The sequence below is a fragment of the Ostrea edulis genome, chromosome 1 (genome assembly GCF_947568905.1).
Source record: "Ostrea edulis chromosome 1, xbOstEdul1.1, whole genome shotgun sequence".
Classification (NCBI taxonomy): domain Eukaryota; kingdom Metazoa; phylum Mollusca; class Bivalvia; order Ostreida; family Ostreidae; genus Ostrea; species Ostrea edulis.
Genome location: NC_079164.1, coordinates 16,167,554 through 16,181,731, shown reverse-complemented (window position 1 = coordinate 16,181,731; position 14,178 = coordinate 16,167,554). Strand labels below are relative to the sequence as shown.

The 14,178-nt window shown below is 36.6% G+C and overlaps 1 protein-coding gene and 1 long non-coding RNA gene across 2 annotated transcripts; one reads left to right on the top strand and one right to left on the bottom strand.

Annotated features, from left to right (window-relative positions):
- Positions 1-339: 339 nt before the first annotated feature.
- LOC125661970 (uncharacterized) lies at positions 340-10,389 on the top strand. The gene is made up of 6 exons (XM_048894154.2): positions 340-723; positions 2,193-2,297; positions 4,688-4,763; positions 4,885-5,031; positions 10,065-10,168; positions 10,253-10,389. The coding sequence occupies exons 1-6, from the start codon at positions 583-585 to the stop codon at positions 10,298-10,300; spliced, it is 621 nt and encodes a 206-aa protein (XP_048750111.1). The 5' UTR covers positions 340-582; the 3' UTR covers positions 10,301-10,389.
- A 2,894-nt stretch (positions 10,390-13,283) lies between these two features.
- LOC125661992 (uncharacterized) lies at positions 13,284-14,083 on the bottom strand. The gene is made up of 2 exons (XR_007365216.2): positions 13,878-14,083; positions 13,284-13,424 (listed from the first exon to the last, which is right to left on the bottom strand). It is a non-coding gene; the product is annotated as an uncharacterized LOC125661992 (long non-coding RNA).
- Positions 14,084-14,178: the final 95 nt, after the last annotated feature.

The following is a 14,178-nucleotide window of genomic DNA, read 5'->3' as shown; positions in this document are numbered from 1 at the left end:
AATGGTCGTTATGAATATATAGTTGGTTGTATTTTGTATAACGTCCCGTTCGAGAATTTTTTCACTCACATGGAGACGTCACCGTTGCCAGTGAAGGGCTGCTAAATTTAGGCCTATGCTCGGCGCTTACGGCCTGTGAGAAGTGAGGGATCTTTATCGTGCCACACCTGCTGTGACATGTTTTATTTAATTGCCTCTTACGACATGCAAGGGTACTGACAACCTTTTCTAACCCGGATCCCCAGGGGAGATGTACATACGGTTTGTGACAGAATCATTCATAACTCTTACGTCAGGGTTTCTGAAGATCTTGTGTCCATTTTCGTTGTCGTGTACCACAGTACACATGTACTAACGTGCAGAAATGACATCCCGCAGATTTTTGTATTCAATTATTTACTGGCAAAAAGGGTAAATACAAACATTACTATATTTTTGTTGTAGGATGGAAACGGTCTCCATAAGATGTGGCTTCACTTCAGCAACTTACGAGGCTTTGTACGCAGATAAGTTTAAACGAGAACGTGATCATTTGTAAACAATATACTGGGGACCCGACAAATCTCTCATATCGCCACAGGAATGGATCCTAGCAGCTGTTTTCTCGTTTTACTTTTCGTAGTCGGCATTCAGGGACAATGCTGTCCTCCTAAACAATATGTTATCGATGAAGACATTGATGCTGCAGTAAAGACACCAGACGGAAACATAAAAATTACAAGAGTGAGTAATTAAGTTTTGCCGCCCCTAAGTATGTTTCTATCGATATTTTCTTTCTTTTTAGGAAAGTATATTTTAAATATCTTTGAAAACATTCATGAAATAAAAAATGTAGCAGTTTTACTATTAATCTAACTATCTTGATGTTTGAGCCCTGTGCACTTTAAGTTTTGATTTACTTTTACAATTTTTTACTTGAATTTGTCAGAATCGGCATAAATAATTTCAAATCTTCTTAAAAGAAATCTTATCAAAGGTCTATCGATATCAATGAATGGTGAAGATAACGAACATTTGCACTTTTGGACCGTTTCTCCGGATTACTCTGTTTACCTGACCAAGATAGATGGCTCGTGACAAGTGTAACCACTCAACAGAGGAAGTTTACTTCTCCTAGGTATTTCATCTCAACTCTGATGTGCCCAGAGGTCCGTGTTTGCCCTACTTTTAATTTTGTATTCTTTAGAGAATTAAAAAATTGATCACTGTTCGTTATCTTTACTTTTTCATGATCGTTATAACGATCGTAATACCTGTCATTCATTAGGTCAAATGCTATCTGATGTGTTTCACACCAATTGTTGGGTCGTTCCTTGCATACTGCTTTTGATGGAGCACTCTGTTTACCTGATCAAGAGTTGGGGGGGGGGGGGCATGGCGGGTATGAACGGTCAACAGGGGATGTTTAATCCCACTAGGCACCTGATCCCACCTATGTTATGTCCAGGCGTCCATTTTAATATTGTATTATTTATCGAATTTATGAAATTCATCACTTTTTGTGTTATCTTCCTAATTTTCTTAAATGTTTGGAAAATTTTAACATTAAAAACATGGAGAAAGGAATCATATTTGTATAGTATACACTAATGGTTGAATCGAATATGATATTTTTTCAATGATATGATGAAAGTAAATTTCTTGATTCTGTGCTACAGTTTTAAAATTTAACTTTTTGTCTGCTATTATACAAGTACTCTATGTTTATTATTCCCTCCCATGTTATTATGCAGTTATGAAAATATTTTTTGTCTTTATTATTGAAAATAGGAAGGGTGAGTAAAAGTTACTTTTGTAATTACTTTCAACTAGAAATAAAGTGGCCAAGAAATTTTGTAAATTATGGTACCTATATAATTTCAGAGATTGCAATTATTCAATCTAATTCAGATAATCTCACATATATCGCTTCACAAGGTGCAGCGATATACGTGAGCGGATCAAACAATCACATTTTTGTTACATTGCTAGTGTGGCGATATACCTAAGTAGATCAAAGGATTTAATTTTAATTAGAATGGCAATAATTTTATTTGGGCTAGTAAATTTATGGTTATAAATGTACTACTATGCTATGAAAATTAAATTGTATACTTTATCATAACATGTTTGAGCTCTATCAAATGAATGAGGAGAGATCAATCTTAAATTTAAATTTAACTGCATCATTGGCTTTCTGTTCACATACCCAGGGAATGCAGCATGTGACATATGACTCAGTTGGAAAACGACTGGCTGTTCATGGCGTAGATTACACCAGAAACATTATCTCTGACGTCATCATGGACTATCAACAGGTTGGTTGGTTGTATATTGTTTAACGTCCTGCTCGAGAATTTTCACTTATATGGAGACGTCGCTATTCCCGGTGAAAACAAATTTTAGGCCTATGCTCAGCACTTATATCCTTTCAATAGGGTGGGCTCTTTATCGTTTCACATCTGCTCTGACATAGGGCCTCGGGGTTTGGTGTCTCATTCGAAGGACTGTCCCATTTAATCGCCTCTTACGACAAGCAAGGGGTACTGAGGATATATTCTAACCCGGATCACCACGGAATTCAGTAGGCACTGGGGTAAATACATATTACTCAAGACACATTCATTCAACTTTCAAAAATAGTGGAAATAAACACAATTATTCCTCAATTTATTTGCATTCCATGTTTCGCAAAACTGTTGATTCCTATATAAACGCGAGGAATTTATTATCGCGTAAGTTACAGAGAAGCATCACTGGCAAAATAAAATTACTCGCTTTGATTTTCATATTGCTGAAATACATGGGAAAACTTTAGATGCATCTTCTCCCATTTTGACATCTACGAGTAATTTTGCGATATTTTGACTTCACGTATTACTTCATTTTTTGATCAAGAGATAGGGCTCATGACAGCTTTGACCGTCAAGCTCTTATCCTTAAACGAATTTGACTCCAATTTTTTGGCACACTGTTTTTGCCTAAAATAGCTCTAAAACTTCATTGTTATTTCGGATTTCAAACAATTCGGTTGAACATCACTGAAGAGACATAATTTGTCGAAATGCGCATCTGGTGCATCAAAAGTGTACCGTATAAGTTTTACATTATGACCCCTGGGTTGAGGCCTCTGCTGGTGGACTTTTAGTCCCCGAGGGTCTCTACAGCCCAGTAGCTAAGTACTTCGTTACTAGCTTGAACATACAGATGTATATTTAATTGCTGTTATAAAATTTAGAAATTCATTTCAAAATTAAGGATTATCTCCCTCATGCATAGCTCTTATCCTTAAACGAATTTGATTCCACTTTTTTGGCACACTGTTTTTGCCTATAATAGCTCTAAAACTTCATTGTTATTTCGGATTTCAAACAATTCGGTTGAGCATCACTGAAGAGACATAATTTGTCGAAATGCGCATCTGGTGCATCAAAATTGGTACCGTATAAGTTTTACAGCGTTGAACAGGGAATGATTACTCCTCCTAGGCACATGATCCCACCTTATGCGTACAGGGGTTCGTGTTAGCTGATATTTTGCATTATTTATAGTACATGTATCTATGAGACTAATTACTGTTCGTTATCTTCAACTTTTCCAAAATGTACTAGCGTAAAATAAGGTGTCTACAGTGTGAATTTCATAGAAAGGATTAAGCAGTTTTGAATCAATGCGTTCATATAGTTTTCCATTGCAATATAATTGCGTCTCTCTAGAGTATGTCAAGGACTGTGAAACATGTTTATCGACACGTTTTCTTTAGAACTTCATATGCAGATATAGGGGATGCTTACTCCTCCTAGGCACCTGGTCCCATCTCTGGTATGTTCAGGGGTCTGTGTTTGTCCAACTATCTATTCTGTATTCCTTATGGGATTTTTACCCTTGGGTCGAGGCCTCTGCTAGTGGACTGTTAGTCCCCGAGGATCTATACAGCCCAGTAGCTAAGTACTTCGTTACTAGCTTGAACATACAGATGTCTATTTAATTGCTGTTATAAAATTTAGAAATTCATTTCAAAATTAAGGATTATCTCCCTCACGCATAGCTCTTATCCTTAGACGAATTTGACTCCACTTGTTTGGCACTCTGTTTTTCCCTAAAATAGCTTTAAACTTCATTGTTATTTCGGATTTCAAACATTTCGGTTGAGCATCACTGAAGAAACAATATTTGTCGAAATGCGCATCTGGTGCATCAAAATTTGTACCGTATAAGTTTTACATTGATCACTGATCGTTATCTTAACCTTTCATATGTTTGGGTTTTTTTTTAAAGATATTTGTACGTATAAATGATAATAATCATGAAACGACTCTACTGGGATCTCTAAAATGTGCTCATATGGTAATGTCTCCAACCTTTTCGTGCATCGATAACATGGAGTCTGAAAAATAATTTTAGAAAAAGTGAAAGTATAACTGTAACTGTATAACTGTAACCATGTATTTTCCGAAATACACGATGCATACTCTTCTACAAATAATAGTAGATTGCATTTATACATAGTCTCAGGAAGGTAAACATAGTTTGTGTTGGTTATACACGTACATTAAAGCTTGAAGAGGACATTTATAGGCTTTTAGTTTGCTGTCCAATCCTTTCCGCTACTGAATAAAATATCCATAAACTAATGTAAAGGTGTGAGGGATTTTTAATTTTTGTTTTCGTTATGTATTCAAACTCAAAGGTTTGATATTTTTCAAAGGGAAAAGAATATATTTGGGCTAATGGCGTCTGCAGTGTTAAACCATTAGGAAACTTCACAGAGTCCTGTGTACCAGGTGAGATGGATCATCTTCTTCCCTAGAAAACAATCTAAAGAATTTTGTGGATATTTCATTTTGGGGGATTTTTTCATAATTGTAAGTTCATGACTTAATAATATTTCACTTTTAATTTCAGAGGGAGCAAAATTATTGCAGAAATCGTACATGGGGCAGCCGCCAAACGAAATTCCGGTACAAATGTACTTTTTCCAGAGAGATGCAAATGATATGTACGTCAGTGTCACTGAAGAATGCATTCCAATGGAGGCACACTTTTCAAGTGGTAAACGTTTGGTTAAACTAACCTAATGACCCCCGTATATAGATTTATGTATTGTTTGGAGTACATATATGTAATTGTAATCTCTATCATCATTTTAAAACTTATGAAGCAAACTTCAGTCGATGATGTAGATTATATATTGATTATATAACTTGCTTATGCACTGGTCACGGTAGCTTCTAGTTATACATTAGGGTGCTCGCTTTGCAATGGGTTTAATCGAGACCAAGCTAAGATCATAGGTAGTGACTATTCCTTTGCAAAGCGTCCTGCCTTAGATGTGACAGTCGAAGGTTTTTCGCTTATGGCCTTAAAAACGGATGTCCTGTGTCACGAACCTGTTGGCACAAAAAAAACCCACTACTACGATCGTCAGGGCCATGCGTAGAACACAATATTTTGTACTTAATCTAAAGCTGGGAATCTTTCTACACGAGTGAAAAATATCGAATTTGATGTGAAACAACATAAAACAATCCTCACACGTGCTACTTTTATCAAAAGTATGACAATACGAAGATACATTTGTACGAAAAGTGAAGATAACGAACAGTGATCAATCTCATAACTCCTATAAGCAATACAAATAGATAGCTGGGCAAACACGGACCCCTGGACAACTAGAGGTGGGATCAGGTGCCTAGGAGGAGTAAGCATCCCCTGTCGACCGGTCACACCCGCCGTGAACCCTATATCCTGATCAGGTAAACGGAGTCATACATGGTACCAACCTTGCAAACAAAGATACGTTGCATGGTTCAGTGTATATTCTACCAAGTCCCTATCTTTATTCCTCATATATTAACTGCTGTGAAGGAGACACTTCAGATGTATTGTGCCACAGCATATGCGATAGTGGTATAAATCAAATAAGAATTTTCGAAACTTCCAGAGAATCACAAAACTTTTCCAAAATCAACACCACTTTTCAACACTTTACGCTACCATCTGTCACCATGAATTAAAGACCAGGCTTTTTGACATCACAGAAACCCGCTTCTTCAAAACAATAGAACTCAGAAATACTAGTATCTTGTGATTAGTCATCCAAACAATCACTTTGTTAAATATGACAGATTCGACGCACAAGTACTCTGAAGTTTATTTTAAAAAGATACTGAGGTTCCTTATTGACAATATCTACGTAGTCATTGACTCTTTTGTGATCTTGTCACCCAACAGTCTCTTGAAATTTCTAAGGCAAGGATTAGCTGACCTGTTTTGTATTCTTAAGACGCAAAATGTATTAAAAAACTTCTACATCAGAAAAATCTCTTGCTGTGGACTTTAACTCGAGATCTAGTTACAGACACTGAAACGTACTACTACACAAAATGAACTGTTGTGATACATTTCCATTCTCGACTTGAGTTGTTCCGTTCTCACATCAAACCGTTCAGCGTTCCGTTTCCAGGCCAAAGCATTACGTTTCCAAACCAAACTGTTCCATTCTTATCTAAAATCGTTCATTTTCGATAAAGATTTCGTTCCCTCAAACCGTTCATGGTCATTCGGAACTCATCTAGTTCTAATCTAATCATTATAGATCAACATGGCGCTCGGTCGGGGACAAAGAATTGTTGATGTAAAGAACAAAACATTGTTTAGTAGTGGGATTTTTCCAGATTGGTCGTAAAGGGGTTAAGAAAAAAATTTATTCAAACTTATATGCTTTGTGTAATTCTGTTTAAGTCTTAGATTGATAACAAATGTTAACATGTTTTGGTATAATTTTTGAAAAATCAAAAGGAACATTTTCAAATGTCGTCTTCAAGTGTGGTTGTGAATTGAGAAACCTACGAGTTGAAAGAGCAATAGTGTACTAACATACAGATGAATGGACTCGGAGTCCACGCATTAAGTGAAGTTAGTTTCCTTGATATCGATTTCTGCGTCAAAACAGGACTTCCCTGAGTACATGTACCGAATGGATATCGTTACATACATGCTACCGCCAGTATTGAAACAATGGCATTCTCTAATTAAATTGAAATACGAAGTACAGTGCACCGTGTTTGTATAAGATATTCAGATTAATTTTCAAAAATCGCTGCTTACAATTTTCAATTTCAGATTTTATTTCGGGAGGGGAATGTTATGAGAGATGATACATACACAATCAACGTCTACTTGATCCGTCAATACATCTTGACTATTATTTACTGGGCACATCTTTGATTAAACATGTTTGGAAAATCACACAAAATCTAATTCTTACAGAACAAACAAATTCAACCTTTTCCCCCCATTTATACCAGTTGAAAACAGTTACACACTCACTGTTATGAAAGTTTGCACAATCCAATATTCTAAATGAAATAATTCGTCAATGAAAATATATCACTATAAATTATCGCTGGTTCCATCAACTTACACTAGGCCTGTAATTACATGTAGCGAAAAATTTTATTTCAAGAAATATATACTTTTATATCGATTATTACAGTTACCTTTTATCAAATTTCCAAGAAATAATACAAACTGACTTCTTTTTATACTAGATCTGCAGTAATTGTACTGGAAAATCAATTTAATAATTATGTCAAGAAACTACAGAAATGTCTGAGTTAAACGGTGACAGTTGTATTTTTTACTTTTTAAAAACCCCTTATGTACGAATAACGATACATGCAGTGTGCGTTTACTAATTTTTTCAAAGTAAACTTTAATCATGTATACGTAACTGTACATGCTTTAATATATTTTCAACCCATACTGAACATAGTTGTTAACAGCAAACTAATAACCCAACTTAATGACAAACGGAATGACTTAGTTTCTCCATCATCATTTTTTCATATTTATGTCGCAATATTCCATTATCACCTGCATTTGGTGTTTATGTTTCTCAACTGATTCGATACGCAAGAGCTTCCTTTGCGTATGATACGTTTTTAAATCGTAGCAGGCTACTGCCAAACAAGTTGGAGTTACAGAGGTTTCAACAGTCTCGTTTAAAGTGAGCATTTCGCAAATTTTATGGTCGTTAAAACAATCTAGTTTGCCAATACAATCTCCCATTGGGTCAAATGCTGTCCGGTGTGTTTCATTTCAATTTTTAGCCGTTCTTTACACGCTGATTTTGACTACAGATTACTCTGTTTACCTGATAAAGGTATAAGGCTCACGGCGGGTGTGACCAGTCGACATGGTATGCTTACTTCTCTAGACATCTGATCCCACATCTGGTGTGTCCAGGGGTCCGTGCTTCTCCAACTTTTAATTTTGTGTTCCTTATAAGGAGTTATGAAATTGATCACTGTTCGTTATCTTCACCCTTTCATAATACAAACGCAGAAATGTGAATTCAAATCATGAGCTCCATTTATGCAATCTAATTAAATTAGATGTTAGATCCGCTCATAATATTCGCTACACAAACATCTAACAACATCCCATAGAGGGTCACGTCAGAGGTCAAATTTGCAACAGCCAATCAAATTTCCCCCTTCATATCGATAGGGTATTATCCCACAATTCCATGTATTGTTTACGCAAGGAAAAGAAAAAAATGGCGGCACCCACGATCGTGATTTATTTATCGCGTGTTTTGTTTAAATTTTAAACTATGGCGACATCGGGGGATCTTTTCATGTAAACTTCAGCAAAGATGACATTTAAGTAACTGTTCTTGTTCATTTTCAAAGCCTCGAGATCAAATATATTCAAAGCGGTTTTAATCGCTTCCATTTCTTCATCGGTCGCCATCTTTGATAAGTAACCAAATACAGTATATAATGAGGATTTTCATTGGATGCCAATGACATTCCACCTTTGTAGCAATTGGTTAATTTTTCATGCAAATTTGACCTCTGACGTGACCCTCTATGGGATGTTGTTAGATGTTTGTGTAGCGAGTATGTGAGCGGCTCTAACCTCTAATTTTAATTAGATTGCCATTTATGCAAACTGAAGTTATATTTTCGTTATCTTCGCCTTTTCACTCCACTTTTAAATGAATTATTGGATAAAACTTTAACTCCACTCTCCCTTCCTTGCCCATTTCATCACAATCTCTCAATGTATTAAAAGTGCTGAAAGAGTCCGAAATGTAGGATTTGAAACTGAGGCCAAAACACCGTCCGTTCCCAACTTGACCCAAACCGTTCCATTCCCGTCCTAAAATGTTCGTTCTCCATCTTCAAGTGTTACGTTTGATAAAAATAATTCTGCTTTCACCGAGACCGTTCACTTCATACCATTTTGCATTCTTTCACCAATCAAAGCTCTCGTTGCCAAACCGTTCATCGTTCCACTGGAGTAGTAGTACTGATACGATTCGGGGTCTGTATGTACATTGACGATATTTGATCTATTAACAATGTCCACTCAATTATATGTCGATTCAATTTATTCCAGAGTCAAGGATGGGGTAAATGGTAAAAAGTCTTACGTTTTGATGCTGTTAAATTGGGGGGGGGGGGAAATTGTGAATTCAAATATACTAGTACTGGAATTCTGAAAAGGTTTGAGAATCCACATTTAATTTATACCACTTCTTGCATATGTTACATCTAACTTTTCTCCTTCACAAAAGTTTATTTACTGGACCCAGAAATGTACCTCTGTAAGTTTTTGTGAAAATTTGGAATCCAGTATCGGTATGGTAACTCAGATTTATTCGTCGTATTGACTGGGATATTAAATGTTTAAAACTCAAAACGTGATTTCGAAGAATATCGTTTTTCGAAGGGAACGTAGAGGATTTTAATGAGCGTAATGCAGATTTCAATATTCCTCTTTATACTTTTTATCCATTCTGACGAAGTCTTGAAGTCATTCCTAATTCGTATTTAGCCCATATTTTGCACGTTTACAAAGAATCCCAAGATTTGGTCTTGGTGTTCACATTCAGAAAGTATTTCATATGTTTGTTCTTTTATTTGCAAGAAAATCTAGTCATCATAAAACTTTGTACCATATGATGTTTAGTCAATTCGAAAAGAATTTTTATCATATGTCTAGATATGAATGAAAATGTAAATGGCGACAACTATTTGTATTTTAAATGGAGTGTAATTTGTTTTTTACAGAGACGAAGGGCTACATTGAATTTGTTGTGTACTCAAATTTTACACAGGGAATCTCCGACATGAGTGTGTTCACTCCTCCCGACATTTGTCAACATCAAGGAATGGTGAGGTGGCCAATATGATTCCATGTCTCTTTATCAGGTGATGTCTTTGATATACGTGTTAAAATGTGTCCTTTTGTCTTATAGAAATCTCCTCACGTCGCCGGCCCGCGAAGAAGAATGATATTTCTGTGATCAACATTTTAGAACAAATGTCAACCTTCCTGATTTTCCGTGAAACGGAAAATACTGCTAGAATAAATATTCTTTATGATTAGTGAAAATGTTTTATAGTTATCATTTAGAAGATAATCAGGTTAGTTTCTTAACGTAGTAACTCACGGTGTAGACCACTAGATTCGCAAGACGTTTGTTTCAAGAATATTGCATCTCTAACATGGATTATAAAAAGACATTGGTATTCAATTCAAAGTGGGTAAAGCACGTCTTGTAATGCTATTGAAAGATCCCAGAGATGAAAAGGAAAACGCAGTATAGGTACCGTGGAATCGTCATTGTTCGTGGGGGATTGATGTTCGTGGATTTAGTGGGTCACTCCTACCCACGAATTTACATGTCCTCGAACTTTTTTAAAACCAAGTAGAGTTATCTTTCCTGACCGGTCAATAGGGGATGCTTACACCTCCTAGGCACCTGATCCCACCTGTGGTATATCCAGTCCGTGTTTGCCCAACTCTCTATTTTGTATTGCTTGTAGAAGTTATGAGATTGATCACTGTTCACCTTTCATACGATATCAATAAGCATAAATTTTAAAACTGTCAAAAAACTTTCAGCATCTGCTATATAAAACATAATCCTCTAGTAGTACAAATAATTTTCACAGTACTCATGCATACTGATTAACACTGTCTCCTCAGTCACATTTCTAGCATGTGAATGAGTACGCGAACATCACAACACTGAAAACATTATCTCAACATGGAAATTCCCAGTCCGATGCTCCACTACGGATGTCCTTCGATGAGGTCATTAAAAAGGACAGTCTCGCACGTCGTCCAGCCTACAATGTGTGACGTTTAAGTCACGACCACAACTCCATTGGAAGGAATTAACGACCTTTCACATAAAAACTTCGTATCCAAACAGGCGCGATTTGTCCCTACCCGCATTTCTCCTAGTAAGCGGAGGAATAAGATTTGAGATTGATCTATACCTGACAGGGCCTCTGTGGCCGAGTGGTTAGAGCATCGCGCTCAAAATCACACGACCTCTCACCTCTGTTGGCGCGGGTTCGAATCCCGCTCGCGCTGGTAAGTGAGAAAGTTTCCCAGTTTACTTTCTGAAGGTCGGTGGTCTCTTCCCAGGTACATTGTATCTGGGTTATCTCTTCCACCAATAAAACCTGGGCGCCACCAGATGACTGAAAATGTGTTGAGTGTGGCGGAAAACAATCAATCAATCAATATATACCTGACAGTTTGGTAACAACTGATTCCGACATACCTGTTGCAGACGGAAATGACTTAATTTCATAAAATACAGGTTGACTTAACCCCACCATTTCCATCACTTGAAACGGTAAAAGAACTATCAGAGGCTGATACTGAAGCTTCGCGTGGCTTAAACAATAAGCTTCAGCACATGAAGTATTGCACTAAATCGGATATACATATACTAGAAAACCAATCCACCTTGTCGCCAGTGATGTATTTTCCAATGTCAAAGAACCGAGTTATCAGAATAATTCTTGTAACCTTGACTTTGTCAGTCAAAATAATTTTCGTAACCTTGACTTTGTCAGTCAGAATAATCCTTTTATCTTTGACTTAGTCAGTCAGGCTATGTTTAGTCACCATGTATTGTAACGATATTTACACAAAGGTGGCTTTCCTTGCTCTTATTTGCGATCCTCTCGATTTTACATGATTATTGTAAACAAACTACAGTATACCATATTGATTTTCTTCTTTTATGAAAACTTGTTGCGTTTCTCTGAACCATGCTATTTACAGATTTTTAATGACGAATTATTTTGAGGAGAAATGAACAATGATTACCACGTAAAACACTTACAAGGAATGTTTTAAAATGTAGAGAATGTCGGGTCGTTTTTTAAAACAGGCCTGTAACTTTCACTTCTTGTGCTACTAGCTTGAATGGCGATGGAACAGCCACTACCTCTGTTAAACAGTTTAGGTTTGACGTGAACCTTGGTCTCTCGGTTGCAAAGCATGCCCCCTAACCTCCAAGTTACCGCTGCCAGAAACGTTTGTAATGTTACCTTGAAATGCATACAGAAAATGTATAATTGAGGTTATGGATGAATAACACAGAGAAATTTGATATCGACGAAAAGTGGAGGAAATGTACAATAGTATTCTGAAATTGAAATCTTTCAGATTTACTTTAGTCAAAACATGCAGTTTTAGTAGAAAGTTATCTGGGGAAAATTTTAAAATCCCTGCTGGACACGAACCGCTGATGTACAGATCATCTACACATATCTACACAGATAATCTACAAAAATTATCTACACAGATCACTTACAGATCTACATATATCATCTACAGATCAGCAGTTGACACGTTCTCCTTGTGAACTACACAGCTAGGCAATCAAATTAAAAGGGCGTATACAAATATTGCTGATTTTAATACATGTATTTTCATTCATGTTTTAAAAGTAAGTCATTGTGACGACGTAGTATACTCGTACGTCCTTAATCAACACGTGATGTGTATATTGTATACATGTATATCAAGATACACGGTAGAATCAACCATTTTTGTGGTAAATCAGTTTTCCTCGATATAGGGTTCCCCCTTTTCCACAAATTTATGACACTCCAAGTTTGAATAACACCAACACACATGAAAGGTGAAGATAACGAACAGTGATCAATCTCACAACTCCCACAAGGAAAATAAAGAGTTGGGCATACACCGAACCATGGACAAACCACAGGTGGGTTCAGGTGGATAGGAAGAGTAAGCATCCCCTGTCGACCGGTCATACCGGCTGTGAGCCTCATGTCTCGATCAGGTAAACGCATAAATACCTTGAAAAGCTTGACTTAAATAGCATACTTGATTCGGAAAAAATCCAGACGAATCGAACTAAGCCGGGTATACCCGGCGACGCGCTATGAATCAAGTGAACCGGTGTTACAGGTTGACCGGGTTGGCTTCCAGGATTGACAATCAAAAACACAAGATTTCAAACGTTTTCACTTTATATTTCAGACATTGTACATAGTCATTCTCCACTGCTGGCTCAGGTATTCGTTACTAGCAATGTTCACATTTGGTCCGGTTTACGTTGACCACCCAAGTACCATGATTCATTACACCGGGACCTACATACACAATAAATACACATTAAGTTACACAAAAATTAATACAAGTCATTACTCACACACACATTAATACAAGTCATTACTCACATAGTCCACCATACTTAAGGGGAACTTATGTATTTACACGTGGCAGCGCTGCATTACTTAAACTTGAATAAAATGCTTACTTTACAAATTACACTTAGTTCACTAGAAACTAAACTGCATTAACTGTAACTTCCACACTTTAGAAGCAGTATGAATCACATTCACATTATGATACTAAAAATACGAGAGCCATACGAATACGTTCTACTCACTACTATTTCCTAAATAAATACACACTATACAAACAAAATAAGTTATCAAACAACATTAAACACTTTGAAACAACATTAAACACTTTGAAACAACAGTCATCCCAGGACCGTAAAATTAACAAGAGAAAATGTAAATGTAAAATGCTTTACTCACCTCAGAAGTCGTGTCTGTACGAATTTCTAACTTTAACTTAGGAGTTTGACAAAAAGAGAATTTACAGGAACCCGTGCTACTGTATTGCGTGGAACACGGTCCGAAGAGAGTGAAATCCTAAACTCAGGTGAATAAATACAGGTATCGAGGGGTTCTCTGAAGGGTGTTTGACTAGAGGGGTCCTCTACAGGATAACTGAAAATATACTATCCAAACATGTAACACCGTAACTGTGACAACCGGCTACAGTACAGTACTGAAAATGTTGACCTTCTATTGTATAAACATTATTCCGCATAGG